The sequence below is a fragment of the Empidonax traillii genome, unplaced genomic scaffold (assembly GCF_003031625.1).
Source record: "Empidonax traillii isolate 1590-97213 ecotype Southwest subspecies unplaced genomic scaffold, ASM303162v1 scaffold189:size1549363, whole genome shotgun sequence".
NCBI lineage: Eukaryota > Metazoa > Chordata > Aves > Passeriformes > Tyrannidae > Empidonax > Empidonax traillii.
This window is the reverse complement of record NW_020955382.1, coordinates 1,476,820-1,501,742: the sequence shown is the minus strand read 5'-3', so window position 1 is coordinate 1,501,742 and position 24,923 is coordinate 1,476,820. Positions and strand designations below refer to the sequence as shown.

The 24,923-nt window shown below is 42.2% G+C and overlaps 2 protein-coding genes across 4 annotated transcripts in view; both read right to left on the bottom strand.

Annotated features, from left to right (window-relative positions):
- Window positions 1–5,997: 5,997 nt before the first annotated feature.
- On the bottom strand, window positions 5,998–24,476 carry ADNP2 (ADNP homeobox 2). Of its 3 annotated transcripts, none has more exons than XM_027886521.1 (5): window positions 24,344–24,476; window positions 20,012–20,172; window positions 18,203–18,322; window positions 14,012–14,101; window positions 5,998–10,856 (listed from the first exon to the last, which is right to left on the bottom strand). In XM_027886521.1, the coding sequence occupies exons 3-5, from the start codon at window positions 18,308–18,310 to the stop codon at window positions 7,869–7,871; spliced, it is 3,186 nt and encodes a 1,061-aa protein (XP_027742322.1). In that variant the 5' UTR covers window positions 18,311–18,322; window positions 20,012–20,172; window positions 24,344–24,476; the 3' UTR covers window positions 5,998–7,868. The 3 variants fall into 3 exon arrangements, with proteins under 3 accessions (XP_027742322.1, XP_027742324.1, XP_027742325.1); XM_027886523.1 differs by having other exon boundaries at window positions 20,016–20,172; XM_027886524.1 differs by lacking the exon at window positions 14,012–14,101.
- RBFA (ribosome binding factor A) overlaps window positions 23,155–24,923 on the bottom strand; it is a 22,618-nt gene continuing 20,849 nt past the window's right edge. The window contains exon 8 of the mRNA XM_027886525.1: window positions 23,155–23,244. Within this exon, the coding sequence (XP_027742326.1) occupies window positions 23,170–23,244 (75 nt within the window). The 3' untranslated portion in view covers window positions 23,155–23,169. The remainder of the gene's footprint in view (window positions 23,245–24,923) is intronic.

The window sequence follows — 24,923 nt, the reverse complement described above, 5'->3', positions numbered from 1 at the left end:
TCTTGAAGATACTCAACACATGGAAGGGACACAGTCCTGGGCTCTAGGTGGCTCTGCTTCAGCAAGGGGTTGGATTGGCAGTCTCTTCCTACCTCAATGATGTTGTAATTCTGTAATAAAGCTTTGAATAGATGAACTAAAGTGCCACTAGACATGCTGACCATTTTGCTGGTCTCCTTGCTTATTTTGCATCTTTAAAACGTGGTCATTTGCAGTATTTGAAGCTCTAATCCATGAGATACTTTCTCTTTGCAAGTTAACTCCAGATCAACAATTCCATTGCAGCAACACGTCTCACAGGATCACAGAATACCATGCTGGAAGGGACCTCGAGCATCATCTGGTTCAGCCTTACTTGGCAAAAACATGGTCTAAACAAGATGGCCCAGTACCCAGTCCATCTCGATCTTAAGTGTCCAATGTTGGGGCATCCACCGCTTCCCTGGGGAGCCTATTCCCTTGGCTGCTTGTTCTCATGGTAAAAAAAATTCCCTCTTGCGCCTAATCATAATAAATATCAAGTACCTTCGAGATGTTATACTCGGTGCATCCAACCCATCTGCAGCCATTCCACAGCACTGTGCTGCATCACCAGGCAGGTGGTATTTGAGGCCCTTGGAAAAAAAAGGGCACTGAGTCAGCAAGAAGATTGAATTTGTCCAGTCCTTTACCTATTAGAAGTGGCTAAACATCCAGCAGCCCTTCTGGCTTGAACAACCCCCCTGGCTTGTGTCACTTGGGGAATTCTAGTGACAATAGTTCTGTGTTTGAAGAGCACCAGGTGAGTTGAAAATGCATTCTACACATATTATTTATTTCTCAAATGTACATACCTTTCCCATGTTGGGAAATGAAAGGTCTTGCCCAAAATACACAGGTTAGTGACAGACTCACAGCCATAACCCAGATGTCTCCACTTTGTGTGTTTAACACTGAGATCACTTGTCTGGAGTTTAGGCCTACTTGTGTTAAAGCTTCAGATCTATTTTTTTTTTTTTTGAACTTTGTATTGATTCATGGCTTCAAAATGCTCATATTTTTAATACAGAAATCCCCTTTTCACCAAAACACACATCAATTTCATGGGTTCAAAATCACTGCTGTGATGTCCCCAGTAACTCACAGATTGTATTACTTGGATGATTTTTTTTTTTTACAAGGCAGATCCAGTATGCACTAAGCATTTTAGAAATATTTCTGTGGACAGGAACTGAAAGAAGTTCGTAAGTTGTATGAGATGTTGGGTTCAGATCTGTATTTGCTGACGGCAGTGTACCAAAGTTTCTGAGAAGGAATTTAACTTTCCAGAAATTCAATACAGAAATAGCTAGGTACAGTGTGGGAAGCATTTATTTTGATAGACTCAGGGGGACATCATGTTCCTGCGGTTTTAAAACAACCCTTCAAATCAAAGATTAAAAAATCTAAATGCTGTGTGGCCAGGGTTGTGTTCCCCACAGAAATCCCGTAGGTGGCACCACAGCACAAGGGGAATTACATTTCAGCTGCTTATGATTTAGAAGGATTTAGAAGGGATTTTTATTTTTCGGTTGTTTCTGTTTAAAGACAGCATTTTCTACAGCTTCAACTCTACCCTTTGTGTCACTTCATTCTCAATATTAAATCCGCATAGGTCTGATAAGTCTCTCTGGTTTTATGTAAATTTATTTCTTCCTGCAGATACCCACCAAAAAGTACTCAGGGCTGCCCCAAGAATGTTATTCTCCAGCACCTAAACTGACATGTTGCTTCTGAATGCTTTTTGAGAAGGATATCTGTCATCACGGTCGGGTATGGATGTATTAAATTGTTGGGATGGAAACAAGTCGAATCCATAATGGTAATTTTTGTCACCAGTAATCTGAAAAGTTCATTTAACTGGGTACTTCAAGAGGCAAATCAGACATAGGCACACACACACACACACACTCTCAAGGTCTCAGCCTTTGAGAGCAAAGAAGTGAGAGTACCCAGGGAAGGTATCTCCTCAGAGATACTCTAACTTCTGGAAGCCTCAGACTTGCACACCTCCAGCATTACAGAATGCAGCTCAGGCTGCTCAAGGACATGGGGTGGGTGAGGGAAAGCTGATTTATCATACAAGTAGAATAAAAAAAAAAAATAGTACATTTTTATTTAGTGGTATGGAAGGAAGGAAAAAATAGAAAAGGAAGGAAAAAACAGAAAAGGAAGAAAACACCCTTGCAGGGTTTACCACCTTGCTCAGGACTTGTCACCAACACAGTATTTCCACAACAATTTACCCCTCCTATTTCGGCTGGGTCTGCTTATAGGATTGTGTGAGTTCTTCTGACTAAAACTGCCTGTGTAAATTTCTGCCCTCCTAATTCCTTTAAAAATCCACCTCCTTTCATCCACAGAGAAGGAACATGCCTGACTCCATCAGCAAAACATCTTCTAACAGTAAAGTCACTGTAATCAGAAGGTTTTGTGGCTGCAGATTTCCTGAAGAGAAGTCTGTATTTCTCAGCATGATGCAAATACTCCAGCAAAACCACAAGTAGATCTAACAGTGTTCAAACACAAAGTAGTACAAGGCAAAAGTTATGCAAGTAACACAGATCTGGCAGAGAGTTACCACTTCCACCTAATCCAAAAACCAGACAGAAAGGCATAATAAAGTGCAGAACCCATGCCAAGACTTTCAGGTATTTCTATGAGCAGTTGACCTCACTGCCTTAAAGGGCAACAGAACCAGTAGCAAGCATCTGCTCTGAGAAAATGTCTTTTTTTTTTGTTTGATTTTTTTTTAATACATCTTTTTGCTAAACTCTGTTCCTCCAGGAACCTTGAACTATTAAGAGGATTTTATTGCTGCTGCTGCTGCTGCTGCTGCTGTTGTTGTTCTGGGTCACCCCCTTCCCCCCCCAGATTAAAGCATTCAGAACTGTTACGTGCAATTTTAAAAATATTTTTATTAGATTATTTTAAAAATATTATATTTTATAAATATTTCACATTTTATTTCTTAGAAGAATATTTTTAATTAGAAGCCTCTGCTCCAAGCTTTCTAATATAGCCAGTAAAGAACACAAATGGTGTAAGAAGAATCCAGTGGCAAAAGTCTCACTTGTGGAAGGCCCTTTGCTCTTGCCCAAGGCTACACGGGCCCCTGGCAGCCCCAACCCCTTTGGTGCAGGAGCACCAGCCAGCCTGGTCTCGTGCTCAGGGGGGCTCTGGAGAGGCTCCCCTATGGCACTGCCCGTTCCCACAGCCCCCCAGCATCCAGAGACCCCAGATCCTATTCATATTCCTCACTTCTGCAGGGACCCGCTCAGACCTGCTACCAGTCAAGGTTTGGCTTAAGGAATGCCCTTGCAACCCTAATTCTCTGACCAGATCAGGAGAGGAGACAGAGCTCTGAGAACCTTGCAATTCAGTCCTTGGTCTCTAGAATAGTGTATGATGTCAGTCCTGTGGTAGGTGGATGGCACTGTGTCTATATGATATGCAAATTACTTCATAAATTGTTAGGGGCACTTGTCCTTCATGACCTGGAAATGATTTCACAACCCAGGAAACAATGTCCTTACATGCCAAAGACAGCATCTCAGGGTCTCCAACAGCATCCTTTCCGCATCACCTTTTCTAAGAGGTGATCTGCTGGCAAACCACGTGTGTGACAGCACAGCCAGTAAACCCAGACCACAGGAGACTGTCCTCCCCATCTCAGTGGAGGCTGGAAACCACCAGGGTAACTTCTCACCCCTCTGTTTTTCTGCAGAAACAACTAAAAATCTACAGTGCTTCTTTGTAATCTCTCTTCCGCTACATTCATTAGTAGCACTTCACTGCCCTTGAGTTGGTGCCTTGGCATTTTTCTACCTATCCACAAGTGTGCATTCTTCTTCAGCTACTCATACAGCAGCGGCCAGATGGATGTGGGCCAGGTGAGAACCAGTGAGCAGCAGAGACAACAGCAGTCCCACCAGGACGACTGCCCCCCCCCAACAAAAAAAACCCCTTGCCTCAGTACGTTAAACTGGACAAATGCGAACCAACAACTACATAATACAGGTTTTGGGATCTGCCACCCAGGCAAAAAAAAAGAGAAATGGACAGCTGCAGTTCTGCTTGTCACACCTGAAAGGACAAAATGAGATACGCAGGGACCAAAGCAAGGTGTTAAGACTTTTAAATGCAGCACCGCAAAGTTCTGCTTCATTCATGAATACCCTCAATTTATCGTTTTCACAGACGTTTTGCAGAGGAATAAGTGAAAATTCTCCCGGACTTCACAAAATGCCAGGAATAATTTTCATTGAGCTTTTTTTTTTTTCTCTTGTTATTAGACTGCAACTTTTTTCTCCATGTATCTGTGCTTAGCAAGTATCAAGTACTTAGCTACTTAACAAGGATCTTTTCTACAAAAGCATGTCCACCATCAAGTCTGACAAATCAAGCTGCACTAGGCTTGATAGTTTTATGGATACTTCTGTTGAGAACTGCACACCCAAAATTATACTCAACACCTACCTAAATTAGACCCTGAGCTTTCTTGAACTTTAAGCACTGAAGGGGGAAAAACACCGCATGCAGTGGTGAAGGTAGGCACACTCTACACAAGAATACAGTACTGAAAACCAGTCACAAAGGTGTCTTGGTTATTGGCCCCTTCCAAAATGACAGCTTACCAAACAATATTAATTCCCAGCACACAGGCATATACCTTCCTACTACATATTGAAATAATAGGTCATCACACTATTTCACAGGCACAAAACTCATGCCACCACAACAAAATACTTCTCAGACATGGACACTTTTCCAGACCAATGCGTTTCACAAGCAGAAAACACGCAGGTTTGGGTTTTTTTCAGCCCCACAAGGAACAACTTACTTTCTACAATCATCCTGCAAACCAACCAGTATTCTTCCCAGCTGGGTTTCTTTTACAGTGTTACCAGAGAGCTTCATCCACATGCTTCAAGGGCTTGTACTCGCCAAGTCTGCTGCAGAGGGTAGATCCTTTGTCTTCCATTCCCAACAGCACTTGCTATAAATATGAGGCCCTGTCCTTAGAAAAGTGCCAGAGAGGTATCTACCACACTGCCCACATGGAGCCCCAGACAGGGGTAACGTATCTTCCCAGAGTTAACACTTTCTGACCAAATTACTTCACACATGAGAAGCCTACAGCAAAAAGCCTACTTTAGTTAAAGCCACTGATTTTTATCTTGGCTGATTTCAAGTTCCTTGGCTTTCCTGAAAAACGAGACCACACAGTGTTCTCAGTCACCATTTTTAAAATTCATCTGTTTTTTTCTTTATTTCTGCAGTACTCAGTGAGAGCAGGAGCATTTAGTGATAGCAAATCAGTACCAATATTTAAGAGAATCAGTCTCTAGGAAAATATGCAGCTATCAGTATCTGACATAATAAATTAAGATACTACTATAAAGCAATAAGGTCTACCTAAAGCACCTGGATCCAAGTTCTAGGTCTTACTTTCCTTTTGTCTCTTTCAACAGCCTTTTGCATCAAAAGAAACCTTTACATTAAGTTCTCTGAATGTATTAAAAGGGGGTAGGGAGAGGATAGGTAATCATTTGCACACATACCTAAGTTAAAAATCTGGTTTATTTAAAACTGTGAAATCAAAGTACAGTAAATAAAATGCTTAACATCAATACTGGATACCATGTAGGAAAAACTCTGGTAAGACAGGACTGTTCCCTTGGTGCCTTGAGCGTGGATGAACCCTGAAATGACTTCTCAGCTCCCCAGGGCCACACTGTTACAGCTAGAATCTTTCACCATCCATGGTAAGCCTTCCCCAGATGCACACTGCCGAATTTCTCCATGTCAGAGTTTCACCAATACCAGCAGAACTACCCCAAAGATGTCAGAGCTCACAGGACCAAGGCTGTAAGAGCGAGAACGAGTGCCTCCATTTCAGAACTTCTATGGAGCATCCCTCTTCCTCACTGTTTAATAAACTGTGCTATGGTCAAATATTTTTAATGATAATTTTGAATGAGACTGTAAGAACACAATGTTTCTTAATCACTGTCAGTTTTTGGGGTGGGGTGCGTGGATGATCCCATCAATGGTGTTTATGTTTGTTTAACCCTGCTATTAAATTACTACATTTTTCCAAACAGCAGATCCTCTCTAAGTAACCATATGTTACGTACACATTAAAACTCTCTGAAGGAACTGATATGAAAATATTAAGATTATATCCAAAATATAATTCCAAACAGCTTATAGCACCTCAGGTGGAAACTCACCAAGTTCCGCTAAAAATGTCACAGCTGCTCAGAAACAGCACTAAAAACATTCTGCATCTGCTTTTAAAACTATTGCATTGGCCAAAGTATGCTTACTACTTTAAAAAATAGAAATAAGCTTGTGCATATCACCCCCTTCCTTATAACAAACACTGGCACAAGTGAACTCTCCTGTTTTCTTCTGAGAAAGAAGGGTGGGAAGAGGGGGATGCAGAGGAGGAATAAAAAATAAGTCACCTTACAGGTTATTTATTATGTAACTGGCTGTTAATTAAGACTGGAGGAACTCTTCGACAAGCCAGATGAAAACAGGTATATCCAGAAAGAGAGGACAGTACTCAACAAGGTCACCAGTTCGTGCTTCAACTCAAGTGAACCTTCCCAACAGCTTTTCTGTGCTCTGTGACAGGGATGTTCCTTCACGTTGGAGATAAGCCTATTTCAGTTTTATACTGTTCTGATGCTCTCTACAGGCCAATAAAAAACAATCACTACATGAATATCATTGGTTCAGGTACTCAACAGCCTAAAGTCTTGATGTTACCAATTAATCCAGTTTCAGCCTGTACAATTTCTCATCCAAGGGACTTCAACCCAGGGATCTAATTTGCTGGGGAAGAGGCTCTGCTCAGTTCCTACCTCATAAAACAGCAATTCAAAATAAAAGTCAGATTTTTCAACAAATTTTAGTGATATTTGGATAGGGTCTCTACAGGTAAGTGATGTGCACAGACGTCATATACTCCATGTAACAAAGCCACCTGACACTCTGCAAAGCAGCTTTGTTTTTTGAAAATGAAAATAAAACAAATGCTGCTACCAAGCCTAGAACAACAGCTTCAACACCAACAAAAAGAGTAAACACTTCTGGTTAGCAAGATCTGTTTAACAGATAATAACCATTTTGAAGTCAGTTCATTATAACACGTCAGTAGGCACCCACAAGCCCCTCAATCCTCACCATGTTAATACTCAGTAGAAACTACAAGTCACCAGACTTAAATGGCACAGGTATTTTGACTGAGGAGGAAAAAAGAAAAGAAATGCCAGTGCATTGGGAATTTGAAGGGGCAATGAATGAATGTAAAGGCCGCAATCACTTCTTCAGAATCAGGAGGACTTAAAAATACGAATAAACACATACACGTTTTTCACATAGTTTACCTCGGTATTTTAACCAACATTACACATTGCATTATTGAGAGAAGATGACAACATTGCAGAAAAATAAAATAAAATTTGTTTTTAACAGGACAAGGGTTTTACTTGGTGGTATAAAAAATGTAAGGGGAGCCTGAAGGGGAAGAAAGGGAAATGAAGTGGAACAAAAAAAAAAAAAAAAAAAAAAAAAAAAAAAAAAAAAAAAAAAAATACTACTCCAGGAAAAGTAAAATGCTAAAACAAATTCCAGATGCATACGTCTGAAGGTTTTAGCTTTTTCAAATACACAGCTACGTGTGCCTTTCACAATAACAGTCACAACTGAATGTTACTTTTTGTACTACTGCACCCTTCAACAGGCCAGTCTGCAAGTTAAAACAAATAATATAATAAACTGCTAAACTGGTAAGTATGCAATTATGGATTGCTTTTAGCTGTTAAAAAAAAGCTTGTTTATGTATCTAATGGTTCGTCATTTAATGGTTCATCATTTAAAATCAAACTGTGATTAACAGTTTTTAGTTCAGACATACTGAAACCCAGCAGCACAGATGGCTGGAGATTTTTTATCGCCTTCAAGCATTTATTCCTCATTTTTCCAAAGAACGATGCAACGTCAATTTTCCACGCGTATAGCAGCAAGGAAAGTAATTCCACCTCTTTTTTTGAAGGATATGGCCTCTCGTGAAAGTAGTCTGACAAGAACTGTTTCTGCGCCTCATACGAATTGTGATCATACCGATTAGGATCCACCGCCAGAAAGCGAAGATCCTCACTAGAAGGAAGCTTCCTCATCTCAGTCCTAATCTTTTGTCGTTTGAAAGGCACTACCCCTGAAATCATGTCTTTCTCTGGAGACAGAGCTATGCCAGTGCTTAAGCTCAGAGGCTGCTGTTCCTTATTCTTTTGGTCTTCTGCAACAAAGCAGGAATCCGATTGCCTTCTTTTCAGTATCAGAGAAACGTGCTTTTCACCGTTCAGAAACAGCAGCTCTTCCCTCTCGGTACGCTCAAGCTGCATCTTCAGGCTTGAGTTGGTGTCTTTGTCTTTGGGAGCACTTCTACAACGGAGCAAATGCACAGCAATAGCTGTTAGAGTCATATTTCCAGTGTACACACCACAACAGTGGATGCACTTGAAAGCAGGAGACTTTAAAATTGTATGTACAGTTGGCATTATATGATGCCTCTCTTTCAAATGCTTTTCATAGGTTTCTTTACCAGCGAACGTACCTAAGCAAAAGGGACAGGTAAACATTTTTCTGGTGCACCTCCTATTCACTTCTGCTGTCTGAGGTTTCACTTTGATGTAAACAGGGACAAGAATCGTTGAATTTATTCCAACAAGAACTGCCAAATGTACTTCTCTTTCACCCATGTCTTCATTTGGTAACACTGTATTGAAATCGAAGTGTGGAAACACTAGGTCACCCTGAGCATCACTAACCAGCTGAAATCCTCTGTTGCTGTAATTTGCATGCAACTGCTTTCTCCCATTGTGTCTGCTTTTGTTGTGCTCCACGAGGCTTTTTAAGTCATAGAAAGTACCTGTGCAAAATAAGCAAGATAAGCCATGCATGAAGAGATGTTTCATGAGCTCTTCCTCACAGAGAAAACATTTACAGGCGTAACACCGGATCGCCTTTTCCGTCATCCTTAGAAAGGGTGCGCAAGCCGCCAGTTTGTCGGGTTCCGGGATTTCTACTTTCACTTCGCGTGGTTTGTGGGCCACCTCCATGTGCACCTCGTAGACATTTGATGGGAAAAGCTCATTGCAAACAGGGCAAGTCTTCCACTGCTTGGCCTGCCTGACAGCCTGGCTTGTTTCAGGGCCAGGTGGGGAGGCCTGTAAGGACACGTTCTCAGAGGTCAGAACCACGGGAGGGGAGGGTGCGCTGGCCGGAGACTGGGACAGCTGGGCCACCGACCCAGACTGCATGAGCTGGATGGGCACCTGCGGGGGCGCAACAGTCGCTACTCCACCGCCCGCAGGAACAGGCAAAGTCACTGAAACCGGGGCCAGCGTGTACGTAGGTATGCCATTGACCTGCTTTCCAGTGGGAATCAACTGCCTCAGTATAGAGCCCGCAGTCAAAAAAGCTGCGTTTTGAGAAACCGGAGGTTGAACCGGCTGATTTACCGGGATAACTGCTGGGGCAACGGGTTGGTTAAGCTGAAGAAACCCAGGTCCAACGGGCTGCCTGACAGGAACCACACCAGAGGCAACAGGCTGGTTAAGTTGGAGAACACCTGACCCGACTGTCTGCGCCACAGGAAAGACCCTGGGATCGATGGGTCTATTCATGTTCCCAAGTGACTGGTTGACAGAGAGAACTCCTGGAGGAACTGGCTGATTCACTGGGAGGACTCCTGGAACAACCGGTTGATTCACAGGGCCGACAGGCTGAGTAATAGCTGGAACCGGACCATTTATAGTACCAATGTGCTGATTTACAGGAAAGAGCCCGGGCCTGACAGGCTGATTAAGAGGAAGAACTGCAGGGGCCACAGTTCTATTTATGGTCCCAACAGAATGGTTAAGAGGGAGCCCGTGGGAAACAAGGATAGGCTGGGAAGGAGACGGCTGGATACTAATGTTGTTCTGACCTACAGGAGGATTGCTGGGTACAAGAGCGACGTGTGACGGTGTAACGACGGGAGCAGAAGTTGTATGTGGAAGGCTACCAGAGGCACTTGGAACAGTCAGTGGTCCAACTGGGTTTTGAACTGCGTTTGGCTGCACCACACTCTGGTTCTGATTATTCTGTGGAAACGAAAGCTGGATGCAAGCTGGAGCTGTGATGGAACCTGCTGGGACAACAGCAGGTTCCATCACAGCTGCAGATGGAGCAGCCACTGTCACACCTTGGAGAGGCTTTGGAGCAATAGACATTTTTTTCACTGCTCCAGGTTTCTTAATATGTTCCGAAATCAGAGACCGAAGTTTGTTCTCTAGGTCTCGGTGCGTGTCAGCCGTCAAGACATGATACATTAAAGAATCTGGGCTGTTTGCAGAAGCATTACACTTTTTACAGTAGTACTCAATTGAATTTGCTGCGCTGTCATCAGATTTCTCACCAAAATATATACTTATCAAATTTTTAAAATGGTTCATCAGCACGTGCTTCTTCATATTGTAATATAAGGTGTCTGTGAATTGACATTTTAGACACGTGAAATTTATGACGTCAGTCCTACATTGTTTCATGCCATCCAAAATGCTAACTGTGTAGTTCTGTATTCTTTTATTAGATGAATGAAACATCCGGATGTGTTTTCCCACTACTTTGGGGTGAGAAGCAAACGCACATTTTGGGCAAGAAACCACCATCTCTTGGTCCATTTCATCCTCATGGTAACGATGCAAGTGATTCTTGAATGAAGTAAGCAATTTTGATGAGAACTTGCATAAGCTACAGCAGTACGGCTTTGTTCTGTATCTCTGCAAAGAAAAGGAAAACAACCACTTAGAAACTGCCAGTTCCTACATTGCTGTTATCTGTTCAAAAATAAGCCTGCACCATCACCTGTCAAAAACGCCTTCGCTGGACATATAGCACGCATCTTCTCAGTTCCTTCTGTTTTTGAAAAGCAGATTTAAAGATGACATACTTAAAGGGAGAAACATCTGCGCCCTTTTTGCTTCATTATGATGTATTGAGAAGCCTTAAGTGAGTTCATTTCTACTCCAGTTCAAAAGAAGTAATTCTGAAGCAATCACAGAACAAGCTAAGAAGAATTTGTGTGCCACCACAGACAGGAGGAATTGGGAATTAGCAATTAGGAATAGCAGGCCTTCTAACATAGCACTTGTAAAAGCTTTATTTAGTTAAGGGTTTGCTCCCATCTACGAGAGAAGAGAGAACAGGCGGGATCCTTTTTCTGTATTTCAACAGTCTACTCTTTCCTGAAAACTCTCCAGAAGTACCTTCCCAGCAAAGCCACAAAAGAGCAATTTTTTAAGAACATTCTTTTGGAGCTAAAATAACAATAGAAAGGACTAAAACCTCCTTTTATGAAAAAACAGCAATGACCTCTTTGTATTGTCTCATACCGACTGGACATCCCATCAGAGTAATTTTTTCAGAGATTTCCTCTAGCACACTCAGTGCAGAGCACACAGATTCTCCTCAGGAAAGGATTTTAACTGTATAAGAATATAGCTATAATCTTCCACCAAGCAGTGGTTTGGTCCCTCAGTTCTATATCACGTGATAGCATGACTTTTTGTATCTGTGTGAACATTATTTCCGATTAACTTTTTTTTTCTGATCAACTTCCTAGGAAGTGCCCCCTCAGACATCTAGTGGAATCTCTCTGTTCCCTCTACCTGTGTTTTTCACCTTATTGATTTTTGCCCCTTATGAACCCAGAGGGAACAATCTGTGCTGCTAGTACAGCATCCAGCCTAGTTAGATCACCCACATCTGTCTCACTGACACATTATTAAAAACAGTAACAAAATATGTGCGGGGTCTGTGGCTTTTTTGTCATTTCCTATAGCCATGGAGGTTATAGTCAGTCATCTACAGATAACAGCCATCTACTATCAGTACTAGCAGAATGATCTGATAATAACCAAAATCTAAGCTCCAAGTGCAAGGGACTGGGTCAGATAATGCCACTGGCTGGCTAAGGCTGCTGAAGAAGTACACTGCTAAGGTATCACTGAATTATCTTCTATTTATACTCTCTAGGTGTCTAATGTCAGCTGCTAGTAAACACCATCAGAGCAAATTAGAAGATGCATCAATCTTACTTTTAAAGTATATTGCCTGGAGAAAGGCCAGTGCCACTAGTGAACTAATGAAGCATACACAACATCATTAAAAGATGCACCTTACTTCTGAAGGAGTTAGGTGACAAAGAGAGAGGTGACTGCTTACTTTAATTGGTTCTCCAAGGCTTAGAAAACCTTATATGTTTTAAAATATTGGGCCCTTTGACTCCTCAGCTCCATCACCCACCCCACTTTTGGTTTGGGTCTTTTTGTCCTCATAAACTTGTACCACAGTGTCAGTGCTTCCTTCCTGCAAAGTCTGAACAATTGCTGTTAGATGCAATGAGAACACTCTACAGGTTAAGTGGTCCAACTGCTGAATTAATTTGCTGTTCTGTAGTAATGATGTTCCAGCAAGTACTGAACAGCCCCAGTGCCTGCATGCTGATAAATCTAGGGAAATATCTTCCATGTCTTCTTAGATAATTTGGGTTTCTCTGATAGAGGTAAAAATTATAAGACTTCAGCAAAAGAACAAAAAGAGGCACCTTAGAAATAATTTTGCCAGCATGTTCTTCTTGCATACTCATCTGATCTGCCTTTTATGTTCGCAGGTGCTATTAGAGTCCACCAGTCTATCCCAGTTTTATAGAAAATCTGACAAAATAAGAATTTTAAGCCCCCTTGGGAAAAACAAAGCATACTAGAGATTAACCAATACAACCCTCAACTGTACAAAATAGGATCCAAAAAAAGGCTTATTAGAGATATTGAGGAAAATTTGATTAGTCCTACTCCAAAGAACATACTCCAGCACATGTAACACTTTCCGCTGTGTAGTCTCACATTCCCCACAACCTAGAGACAGGCAGAAAGACAGGACAGCCTTCAAGAACTCAAAGTTCTTCCAGAATTGTTAATGTCTCCCTAAAAACAGCACTAATGCTGGAAACCACCAACTTCATTTAAATAAGTATCTTCTCCAGCCTACTGAATTTCCAGTGTAGCTCAAGCAACTTATTTTCCCCTTATGGTAACAACTTTGGAACAGAACATCCTGAAGGATCACTTCTGCTCTCTAAAATCTAGGCAGCATGATATGTGACTGATACATATCAAAGAATCATGATTGTCTAAAGAAAATGGATAGGAGCAAGTTTAATAACCAAAAGACACTGTTTGGCAAATCCGTTCCACAGCAACATATTACCAGCTCTGCACTGAATTTCATCAGCTCAGATTCCAACCTTGTTTTGGACAGATACAGACACAGCTGGTCATGCTGACTAGCCTGAGTCAGGACACATATTTCTCCCTTCTGGTAAGGGATCAGGTCTCTCTGCCTTGTCTCCCTCCAGACAATACGGATGAAAGAAAACTCCCTCTCTAGTGCCCATTTTCATTTTCATTGAAATCTTTTTGCCTAAAGCACTGGTGAAGGAAGACAAGCTTCACTCGGTCCATCTTCATCCTATTCTTCCCTATTTCATGTCTGAGGAGGAAGGGGAACCTCCCTTGCTCATCTAACACAGATCTCCCAACACTGAACTTCTTTTTTTAATCAGAAGGTAGAGGAAAAGGCAAAAAAGACAAAATTGGTGAGACAAGAGCTCAGATAACATGCTGGCTGGGGCCAGCAGACCTGGTAACAGATGATGTTTTTTCATGTGCATAAAGAAGAAATAAAAAAGGAGAGGGGAAAAAGAGAAACCATCATAGCAATTAACGAGATTTATTCCGCTCACTTAAACTAAAGGTACTCTTTACTGGAGGTAACTTACCATAAAAAAGCTGTATTCCAATTCCTGAAAATTACAGAATTCAGCAACTCCCCATACATGTCTGCCCAGAATTTCTAACACAAATTTTATACGTACCTTTCTTTTGCCCCCAGCTTCCCAAGGAGAGACATCGCTCCATGAAGTGTTATAAAAGTAGCTTTCACCTGCATCAAAACTTTGAAGATTCTAAAAGAAAAATGAAAACAAGAAACAATCTGCCTTTGCAGTCTGTTTTGAATATAAAGAAATCCTCAATAGAAAATAAGGAAAAATAAAAGAAAACCCACATAAAGAGAGTATGACTCAGAAATCCCCACAGTGTTCAGATATAGGTCCCAAAACTCAGTTAAAAGAAATTACTTCTTTGACCACTCTTTGATTTATTTTACCTCAAATATTTGTTCATATTACTGGCTGGTAATATAGCAGGAATTCTGAACATTTCATAGTTACTGAAATAATATAGGGAGTGAAAATATTTACACTTTAATTCCACTGCTTCCAGCCAAGTTCACAGCGAATACTGAAAGATATTTCCCCCCCTCTACTTTCCTCCACCTACATCTGTAATATTTCACTGCTTACTTCCATTTATTATCTTACCACTATGCCTTACTTTGCAACAGGTTTTAGTATTAAATCTTCCTAGCATTGCTATGCTTTTTTTGGAAAAACAAAAGACACTCACAGAAGCTTGTTTCCAAGAGCTGCAGTACTTTTCCTCAAGGTGTAAAAGTAACAACATTATCATGTCTGGAACACCTGTGTCAAGGTAAGCAACTTTCCTTACAGCTTTCCTCTAATCAATCCCACCAGAGCAGGTTATGTTCCTCAAGCCAAAGCCAGCTACTATGCTAAAAATCCTAAAGTTCATCTTCCGTTTTCTGTGGCCTGCACATATCCAAACACAAACCTGACTTTAAAAAACCAAACCACACACACCAAACTAGACTCGTGTTTCCTAGGCATTTCTGAAGATCCCAGGCTAGCTCCAACAGCAGACAAGAGGGTCTTAGATGAACCACAGGCTACAAATCCAGGCTTTACCCTCAGAAAACGAGCATCGCTTCACCCCTCGCGTTCTCCTTCCCTTTCACAAACCCCTCTTCACTCCAAACTCTGCAGATACCTAGAGAGGACCAGATGTTTCCAGCTCTACACCACACACCACTGGAACAACAGAAGCAGATAATAAATACCATCTAAGATCAGATCACCTTACAAGAGGAGTGGAATCCATAAACCCAACAGTTTGTGGTTAAAAAAACCACCACGCAGTATTTAAGTGAAATTTAGTAACAACAGAGGATATACTGAGCAGCAAAGAGAAACAAAGCCTTTAGCAATCAATAAAATATAGAATCCTACTTCATGTAGGCTCTGTCTGCACTAGGCTCCTGTTCTTGCAAATGAGCATTCCTTTGTGTTTAACAAATTACAGCAAGCCAGAACATCATGCCAGTGATAATTTGATTTAAATTACATTATCCAAGAATTTAAACAAATGTAGCTGAGCTTGCAGTAAGCTTTCTAGTTTCTTAAACAGTCAAGTCTGCCTGATGAGAACACAGAAAAGCTCGAGGCAACAATAAACAAATCCGTTTCCATCTAATCAACACCTAGACACTGAATGAGTCATCTATTTGCCCTTCAGCCAAAACTTCTTATAAAAAAAAACAGAAACACCTTAGGAAGAACTCTTGCATGGAACAAGAGTAATCCTAGAACCTCAGAGAACTATGTTTGATAGAGAAAATGAAGAGACTTGAGACTCATTAAGAATTCTTCAGCCAAATATGCTGGAGCAAATTACGTGCTGTTTTCTTAAAGTTTATGGCTTATCTAAAACATGTTCTATTTCTGGTTTGAGGCTCTTAGACTTTAACACCAGATTCCCACAAGCCAAATGCATGTGATAACACACATCCAGATACTTTTGCTGAAGCAGCTATTTCTTACAGAAAAATATTTACTGATAAATGTAACCATTCTTATCAATACAGCTAGTCAAAGGTGCAAATGTCTATTGTGAACACTTGGTTTAAACAGAGGTCTGCTAACTTGTTATGCCCTTCCCACATTTCTCAGTCTCTCAGAGGAAGGGAGGAAAACAGATGGGAAAGGTAACAAGAAGGGAATAAAAAACTCCAGAGAAACCTGACTAATCCTGATGTATAGTGGGTATTTTTACTTTAAAGAGAAAAACATTTTTAAACTAAGAACTGTTCTCCCTTCTGTATTAAAACCATCACTGTTTTCCAGAATAAAAAGATAAAGAGCTTATAGTTTAAATGAAGACATAGAATAGAAGCACAGAATGGTTTGAGTTGGAAGGGACCTTACAGATCATCTAGATCCAGTCCCCCTGCCATGGGCAGGGATGCCATTCACCACACCAGGTTGCTCAGGGCCCCACCCAATCTGGCCTTGAACACTGCCAGGGATGGGGATCCACAGCTTCTCTGGGCAACTTGTGCCAGTGCCTCACCACCCTCTAAGTAAAGAATTTCTTCCTAACATCTAATCTAAACCCACCCTCTTTCAAATCAAACCATTGCTTCCCCTTTTCCTGTTCCATCCCTCTGATCACCATCCCGGCCCTAAAGATCACAATATGCTAGAGAAGCTAAAACAGTTTCTTAAAGGAAAACCTCTGACTTTACAATGTACTTGAACATACTACTTGGAGTATCAAACTAGGAATCTAGCACAAAAAGCCCATGTTTTCTTCTGAGCAGCTAAAAACTAATTTGGTCTTTAACCTACAAAGAGATACTAGTCGTATGTGAAACTCCATCACCTTCCTCACAAACTACTGTCCATTATCATGCCTAATTAGAACAGTGTAAGACCAATTTTAAGACCAGATGGAAAGTCACATTTTATCATATCATTTCTTTCCATTTCCTAAATTGTCACAAGGAGCCCAAAACTCAATCTCAACATTTGAGAAAACAAACAAGCTTTAGATACTTCTCACTAAATGGTCTTTCAAGTCCTTTCAAACCCAAGCCATTCTATGATTCTATTCTATTAAGACCTTACCCACCCTATATTACCAAAAAAAATACCATCACCATACGAGCCAAGCACAAATCAAACCCTAGAAACCGTTCTTCCTGCTGCTAAAGTTGTACCAAAACCAGCCCCAGATAACCTGGGGAAAAAAAAAAACAAAACATCAAAACATTTCTACTTCAAACAGTCAAGAAGGACTCAGGTTCTGAGTTAGAGGTTTGATCACAAAACAATACATAACACAATAAAAACGGTAAGTAAATGGAAATTACTAGACATTACAATTTCCCCTGAGCTATTATGACATTTAGATACATCCAACATTGTCCAACTGCAATAACCAAGAATGTTCCAAAATCAGTTATGCGCGTACAATTTTTTTTCCAATCATTTGCTTGTACAGTTTCAAAAAAAAAAAGAAACACCACAAAGTCACAACAGCAACCCTACAGAGTATTAAACCTACTTTAGTTCCATCACATAGAAGCAAACTCTTGACTGTGGTCAAGGTGAAGTCATGAATAAAGAGACAGAACAGACTGTGCACCAGCTCACTGTTTAGTCACCGAGCTGCGTTACTGCCTTTGCCCTTTTCCTGGTATTAGGCTTGCCAATCTCCTGGTGTGCATTCCTCCTGATTGTTGCACAGAGTTTTCTCCAGGAAGGGGCAGCGATGGTAGAAGGTTCATCTAAATCGCCCCAGTACATTTGCATATACTTCTAAAGATGCAAAACCAAACTACAGCTCAGTAAAACAATTTTGGTATTTTTCCCTGGCCACAAAGTTTACGGGCCTGCAACAAGATTACTGGGTTAATTGCCAGGCCCTTTTCAGAAATGCAGACAATTTGTATCTCTTCAGAGGCTTGCCCTTGATACCTGATGTCTTTGAGTAGACTCAAGCCCTCATCTGCATATGATTTTTAAAAACTTGAAAAAAAGCTGCTGCATAGAACATAAATAACAGTTCCTTAGTCTGTGGTGTTTTTCTTGAAGCTGTACTGTTCCTTCTGTTTAAACATTCCTAGCAGAGAATATGCAGCACTATCTATAACACATCCTGTTGAGAAATACATTTTCTTTCAGTGCTGCATACTAACACACGAAATTCCTCCCCTGGCATATGATCAGTCACCAGTGAGTAATTCTTGAAGTAAAGACCCCTCCATAAAGATCTGCGGCAGAGGAACATCATAGATACACTAGAAAGTGAAATATTTTTCAAGGGTTTACATTTCAGATTGGTTTACATTCTTTCAAATGCTTTACCTTCAGCAATTCCCTGCAGCTGTCAAGCCCGAGATCCACAAGAATGTCCTTCACCTTTCTTCGAGCCTTCCTGACATTATCAAGATTTTGAACAGGAATTTGAAACATTTTGCACTTTTCCTGAGGAAAAAAAAAAACAACAACTCAAACACACAAAAAAGTGACAGAATAATTGAACGCAGGCACTTGCATTTAACAGTCTTAAAACACAAACTAAAATCCAAACCAACATGGAATAGAATCATTTATGTTGGAAAAGACATCTAAGATCACTGAGTCCCACCGTTAACCCGGCACTGCCAAGTCTACCATTAAACTATCTCACTCCTCACCACACCAACGTGTCTTTTAAATACCTCAGGGATGGGGACTGAACCACTTCCCTGGGCAGCCCATTCCAGTGCTTGGAAACCCTTCCTGTGAAGAAGTTCTTCCTATTATCCAACCTAAACCTCCCGTGGTGCAAGCTGAAGCTATTTCCTCTTGTCTTATCTCTTGCTCCTTGGAAGAAGAGACTGATCCTCTCCTGTCTACAATCTCCTTTCAGGTAGCTGTAGAGAGCAATAAGGTCTCTCCTGAGCCTCCTTTTCTCCAGGCTGAACAACCCCCAGCTCCAACAGCCACTCCTCACAGGACTTCTGCTCCAGAGCCTTCGCCAACTTCATCGTCCTACTCTGGACATGCTACTGCACCTCAGTGTCTTTCTTGGAGTGAAGGGCCCAAAAATGAACACAGGATTCGAGGTGTGGCCTTACCAGTGCCAAGTACAGAGGGACAGTCTGGTCCTCCTGGCCACCCTATTTCCGATACAGGCCAAGACGCTATTTTTTAAATATGCAAACCCAGATTCTTGAGCCAAAGAAATGGGATTCATTAATATTTCCCAGTAGATCACTTGACTGCTCTTGAAGGAAAGAGAATCTGAATTTTTGAAAAACTCCAAGTTTTTCTTTCAGATCTCCTTTTATCTACATGGCAGAAATACTCGCTTTGTGGGGGTTTTGTAAAAAGAACATGAACACCACAATTTTATTAAGTTCTATTCAGAAAATTACTGTCATCTCACCAAGAAGGAGAAATTCAACACCTTTAACGTTGAATGTGAGCATCAAGATAAAAAAGTCTTTGAGAAGTTGTTTTGCTGTCATGTATGTACATGTTTAAAATAATATGATTGCTAGTAAAACCTAGATTTCCTGCACAAGGTTGTAAAGTAATCAGGTATCCCCACGGGCTTAGATTTAGAAGTATGTGCCTTTGTTAATTGCGTCAACTGCTTCCTGGATTCCAGCAAAATGCAATTTAGACTGAGATTTAAGAAACTAAAACCGGCACAGAATACAAAAGAACTACCCTGCACTGAAAAAGGTCACTGGGAGCTTCTCAGGTATTTGGTTCTTAAATAGCTGGCAGATGATCCAGGAGCATTTACAACATCTTAGTCCTTATTTCTAAATAATTCATCCATCCAAGTCTGAACAAGAAAAAGAAAAAAAAAAAAGAAAATCCCCAAACAGCACTTCATCCTTGTCAAGTCTCAAATGTCTTGAAAAGCTATACTTCACTACAAAAAGCAAGATCCCTGTTAACAGAAGATCTTCGCCTCAGATGACAAGATTTTCCTGTAAACAGTTGCAAAATCCCCTTGCACATAAGACACCAGCTACAAGCTAAGCCTCAATAACCCCCACACATGCAAACCCCACAAAAATTATGAAGAAGGTTTTTACTCTGTAAACTCCCCAAACCTTAATTTATGTATAAAACATAAAATTGAAGGGGTTTGTAATCAAAAATCCAACAACTCACATACTATTCTTCTCTTCTTCTCCCTCAAAAGGAAAGGTGTGTAGAGAGAAGTGGAGAGGGAACCCCATTTGATGGACGCTGGTCTTGTTTTCTAATGTTTTTCATCAGCAAGAAGTCCAGAAGACATTCTGATACCATTGGGGTGGGTGTAGAACGGGACCCTATAAATAATGGAATAAATCAGAGTAACTGATCTGGCATTCTAATTAACTCCAAGGAGCAAAAATAGGACACAAAATCATCTTTAAAGTGAAGTCCACGGGGAATTTGCATAGTCTCTGGTCAAAGCTTTTTGATCAGTCCCTCTGTGATAGAAGGTTAATGCACATCAACCCCGCGGTCCGCTGCAGGTAACAACAGAGCTGGCTGGACTTCACCATGCTCAGATCAGCTGGTATTTAAACAACCTGCTTGGCAGTAAGGTCCTTAAGTTACTCATCTAACACCAGAATCACAGAATGGTTTGGGTTGGAAGTGACCTTAAAAATCATCCAGTTCCAATCCTCTGCCATGGGCAGGGACACCTTCCACTAGACCGGGTTGCTCCAAGCCCCATCCAGCCTGGCCTTGAACACTGCCAGGGATGGGGCAGCCACAGCTTCTCCGGACAGCCTGTTCCAGCAGCTCACAACCCTCGCAGTTAAGAATTTCTTCCTAATATCCAATCTAAAATCTACCCTCTTAGGATTCTCTCTATCCATTAGACCATCAATGCCCCATCACAAAGGTCACAAGATCTCAACCTTCTAAGCTTATTCCCTCAAGCCCTCATTTTAATTCCCTGATTACTATGCAGTTTATTATCCACAATCTTTTACTACTAATTTGCTTTACTTATATTTTGGATATTCTTCGTGCCTTAAGTTGCATTTTGGTTCCGTGAATAACCACCATTTGTTGGTACACATCCCATTCTTAGTCGGCAAATTCAACATGAAAGAACTCCAGTAAAACTAAACCTGAGTTACTCTAGCCCGAGTCTTAATCCTTCTACTGTGCTGCCTACTGAAAACACAAATTTATCCTTAACTACTTTTAACTGCTGTTCCCAAAAAAACTGATAACCCATTGAGTTTTCACAGTCAGTACCATTTCATAAACAGAACCAAGACAAGTTAATAGCATAATAAAAGAATTAATTTTAGCAGCTGGTGTCTCAAATCCAGCTGTAAAAAATATATTCAACTTTTACTCAGGCCTTTTCCACATCAATCTATTCTGTATTTGCTGTTTCTTAGGAGAAGACCTCCATAATGATGCAAAAAACTGAAGTTTTATGCAACTCTACAGGTTCTATTCATTTCTACAGCATTTGTTACCACAAAACTGTAACATCTAAATACATTCAGCTTTTCAGCAAAGATCACAGATACAACTCTTTCCTTCCAGTAGTACTGCAGTATTTAAGGCTAGCCTAAACAACAAGGTAACAATCTTTGCAGTCAAAGTCACTAGTCTACCATTTTGTCCTTTCATATTATCTGCCTTGGCATTGAATCATTCTTAGTTTTTATACATTTTATCTAGTAACTGTCACTAGTAACTGCAAAAGAGATTTTTAAAAAGACTTTGGTCTTTATAAAGGCTTATGGGTTTGGGGACATTTGGGTGGGAATATTTATAAAGGTTTGTTTATCAGCTTGTATTTCAGCAGTAATCAGAACTGACAAGCACCAATAAAAATTATTTTCATTGCACTAAAGTCATTAAAAGTTGATAGTATTAGTGGAGAAAACAGTAAAAACTGCTTAGCTCCTAAAAATGAAATGAGAGCATGTGATCTACTATTTCTAAGAATCTAAAGCATAGGAGCACTGGGTGGCAAAGAGAGCAGACAGGAGGACATTGAGAAATTGCCTAGAATAACGTGAGTTCAGCTTGGCCATGTGGAGTTTTACTTTCAGCAATTTTGTTTTGTTTCTGATAAGCTTACAAGTCCTACAAGAGGTCACACCTGGGTATCTGCTTAACCACATATTACATGGTGGGTTCCACTTCCTGGACTCTTATCTGTGCCTTCTGAGAGAGACCAAACCAGATTTACGAGCATGGCGGCACCATCAAAGCTTATCCAGCCTATGGAGGGAGAGGGAAACGCTTATAGCTTCCTAGCAACTTCTCTAGGTGTTTTAACACATTTTGGGAGATATGATGCCTGGAAAGAAAAACAGTCAATCGATTAGAACAGATACTGTCCTTGTTTATTATTAAACTTGTTGTAAATTAAAATGTATCTTATTAAAAAATAACATGAGCAGTTCTGGCCAACAACGTAATTCCTCTTTATCATCTTAAATTCCAATTTCTATCCAAGTGCAATGTGATACAACTCTCAGGATAAAAAAAATATTAAACTTTTCTTTGTGCAACTAAAGCAGAAACCTTTGGGGGTCTGGAATCATAGAACTCTTTTTAAAGTCACAATAATTTTGCTGTTCTCATGGCTATAAATCACATACCTGCTGAAAAGGTCACCCAGCACAACACAAAGGCAGCCATCCATTCAACAGTTGCTTACACAAGGAAGAGCACTAAGCCATGTGATTACACAGAAAAAGACACAACACACCAACCTGCATCTTGCCTAACAAGTCAAACCAAAACGAATTTAGATCCCTAATGTTACCTGCTGTGGTTTAAATAACTACTGTGATGGTTCATTAACACACGATCAAATCCCTGTTATCCAAGACCAGTCAGAAGAAGGGACAACACCATTCAAACTCATGGAGCCTTCCTAAAGCAGGAACTCACACAACACTTTGACTCCCTTGGAAGTCCCTTCTGTGCATTAGTCAGAACTTTAACCCAGCAGGATCCAAGCGCATCCAAGGTGACCTGAGCATGGGCATGGAGCCTACTCAAATCCTGCAGGACCCATCAGACCCACGTGTGTGAGAGCAGAAGAGTCACACACCAAGCCCAGCCACTCTAGGAGAAGTACAACTGCGTTTGTACTGCAACAGTCAGTTTGGTGTGACCCAAAGACTTCGCACTTCACAGATGCACAGGGCAGTCCATAGCACAGATAATACGAAACCTTAATCATTCATCAGGGGGACAAGAAGTGGAGAAAAAAAAAAAAAAAAAACAAGGCTGTGCAACAGGTTTCAGTAGAGGAATTGAAGTGTTCAAACACAAGCCAGTTCTGCCAGTGATCAGCAGGATTTAACCCAAATCAAGGAGCTCCCAACGGAAAAACATAAGGTATCACAAAACTCTGTGTGCTCTTCCTTGTTGCTGAAGATTTGCTATAACCTGGGGGAGTGGAGGTTGTTGTTTTCTCACAAAACTTTCATGAAACGAACCATAGGAATTAAAGGTCTTCTTACAGTTTATAATATACCTTATTTTTTACCTACAGTGTGGCTAGACATTGTGCTAAAGAAATCCCCTTTTCCTGATCTAAATATAACAGAAAGTTTATTAAAAGCAGCACTAGGATTTCTAGATTACAGAGTGCATATCCCAAGAGTGAGTCTTTACAAAGCACTTCATTTCAAGTCTTCACAGTTTTTAGGGGATCAAACACTTACTTTTGACAACAGAAAACTGTTAAGAACAACCACCAATTCCTCCCCAATAACGTACACGTCAGAACTGTATCAGCTGAGAGTTGCTGGGAATTTTGACCGTACAGAACAATGAAGCGCTGCAGCAGGAGTCAAACGCGTGCCTTTTACTTTGTTTACAAACCAGGACAATTGAAACTCCCCAGTACCCGCCCTCGAGCACAAGGCAAGCACATCTGGACGGTTTTCACGGTTTGCATTATGAGGGCTATGTTTGTATACACTATTCACGAACCTTTTCTTTGTTTTCAAATGCATGAATTCCTGAGGTACCACAAGGACAGTAATTTCGCATCCCGCTGCCTTTTGCCATTAAGTGATCCCATTAACTGATGGCGAAGCGCTGAATCCCCACGCACGCCCTTCCCACCATCCAAGCTAACGCTCTGATACAAACTGCTTCAAATTAGAACAATCCACCAGAAGCAATTAAAACTACTCGTCCACAGACTCCGAGACAACCTATTCAGCCCGCTCCTTACACACACCCTATGGCTGAGGTGCGGGCTGGAATTCGCAAACCATGAGCGAACCAGCCGCTCCCGGCGAGGCACCGGGTTTTTTTTCCGAGGCGCCACACAGCCTCCTTCGATGGCCGGCGGGGCCACTCCAGACCACGGCTGGGGCTGCGGGGCAGGGAAAGCGACCGTCCGGTCCCGGCGCTGCGGGCGAAGCCGCTCCGCGTTCGCAGCTCCCGCCGCGCCGAGAGGGCGCAGCCCCCGGGCGCTCCCCGCCTTCCGGCCCGCCCCGCCGCACGTACCCGGCCGGGCTGCAGGGGGAGCCCCCGCCGCTCCTCCTCCCGAGCTGTGCTCCTGCTCCTCCTCCTCCTCCTCCTGCTGCCGCCGCCTCCCGCCGCGCCGCCGTCCCGCACGGCCGCCGCCCGCTGCTCAGGGCTGCGGCTCTGCCCCCGGCCCTGCCCCCGGCTCTGCCCGTGCCGCCGCGCCCCCGCCCGCCGCGCCGCGCCCGCCGCCCCGCCCCGCGGCCCCGCCTCCTCTGCCTCTGCCGCCGCCGCCCGCCGCGCTCACCGCACGCCCCGCCAGGGCGGCGGCACCGCCGGAGCCCCGCTCGGCGCTCCGCTCAGCGCCCGCCCCCCGCGCCTCCGCCCGCGCCGCATCGGCCGCCAGAAAGAGAAAATGGCGCTCGATTTGTCCCAGGAAGTGACGTCGGGGCTCATTTGCATGCCAGGGGGACAGCCAATGGGAAGAGACTGGGGCAGCGCTCCCATTGGCTGCCCGGACGAGCTGGGCGCGGCCGGGGGGCGGGGCCTAGCGAGGGGGCGGGCCCCCGAGCGCGGGGCTCACCTGCGTCCACAAGGGGCAGCACTGAGCGCTCTCGCGAGA

Coding starts and splice junctions, on each gene's coding strand:
- ADNP2 (XM_027886521.1), bottom strand. CDS start 18,310: ATGTTTCAAATTCCTGTTCAAAATCTTGATAATGTCAGGAAGGCTCGA. Junction 14,102..18,202: donor GCTGCAGGGAATTGCTGAAG/GTAAAGCATTTG, acceptor TTTTTCTTTTAG/AATCTTCAAAGTTTTGATGC. Junction 10,857..14,011: donor AAGCTGGGGGCAAAAGAAAG/GTACGTATAAAA, acceptor TTTTCTTTGCAG/AGATACAGAACAAAGCCGTA.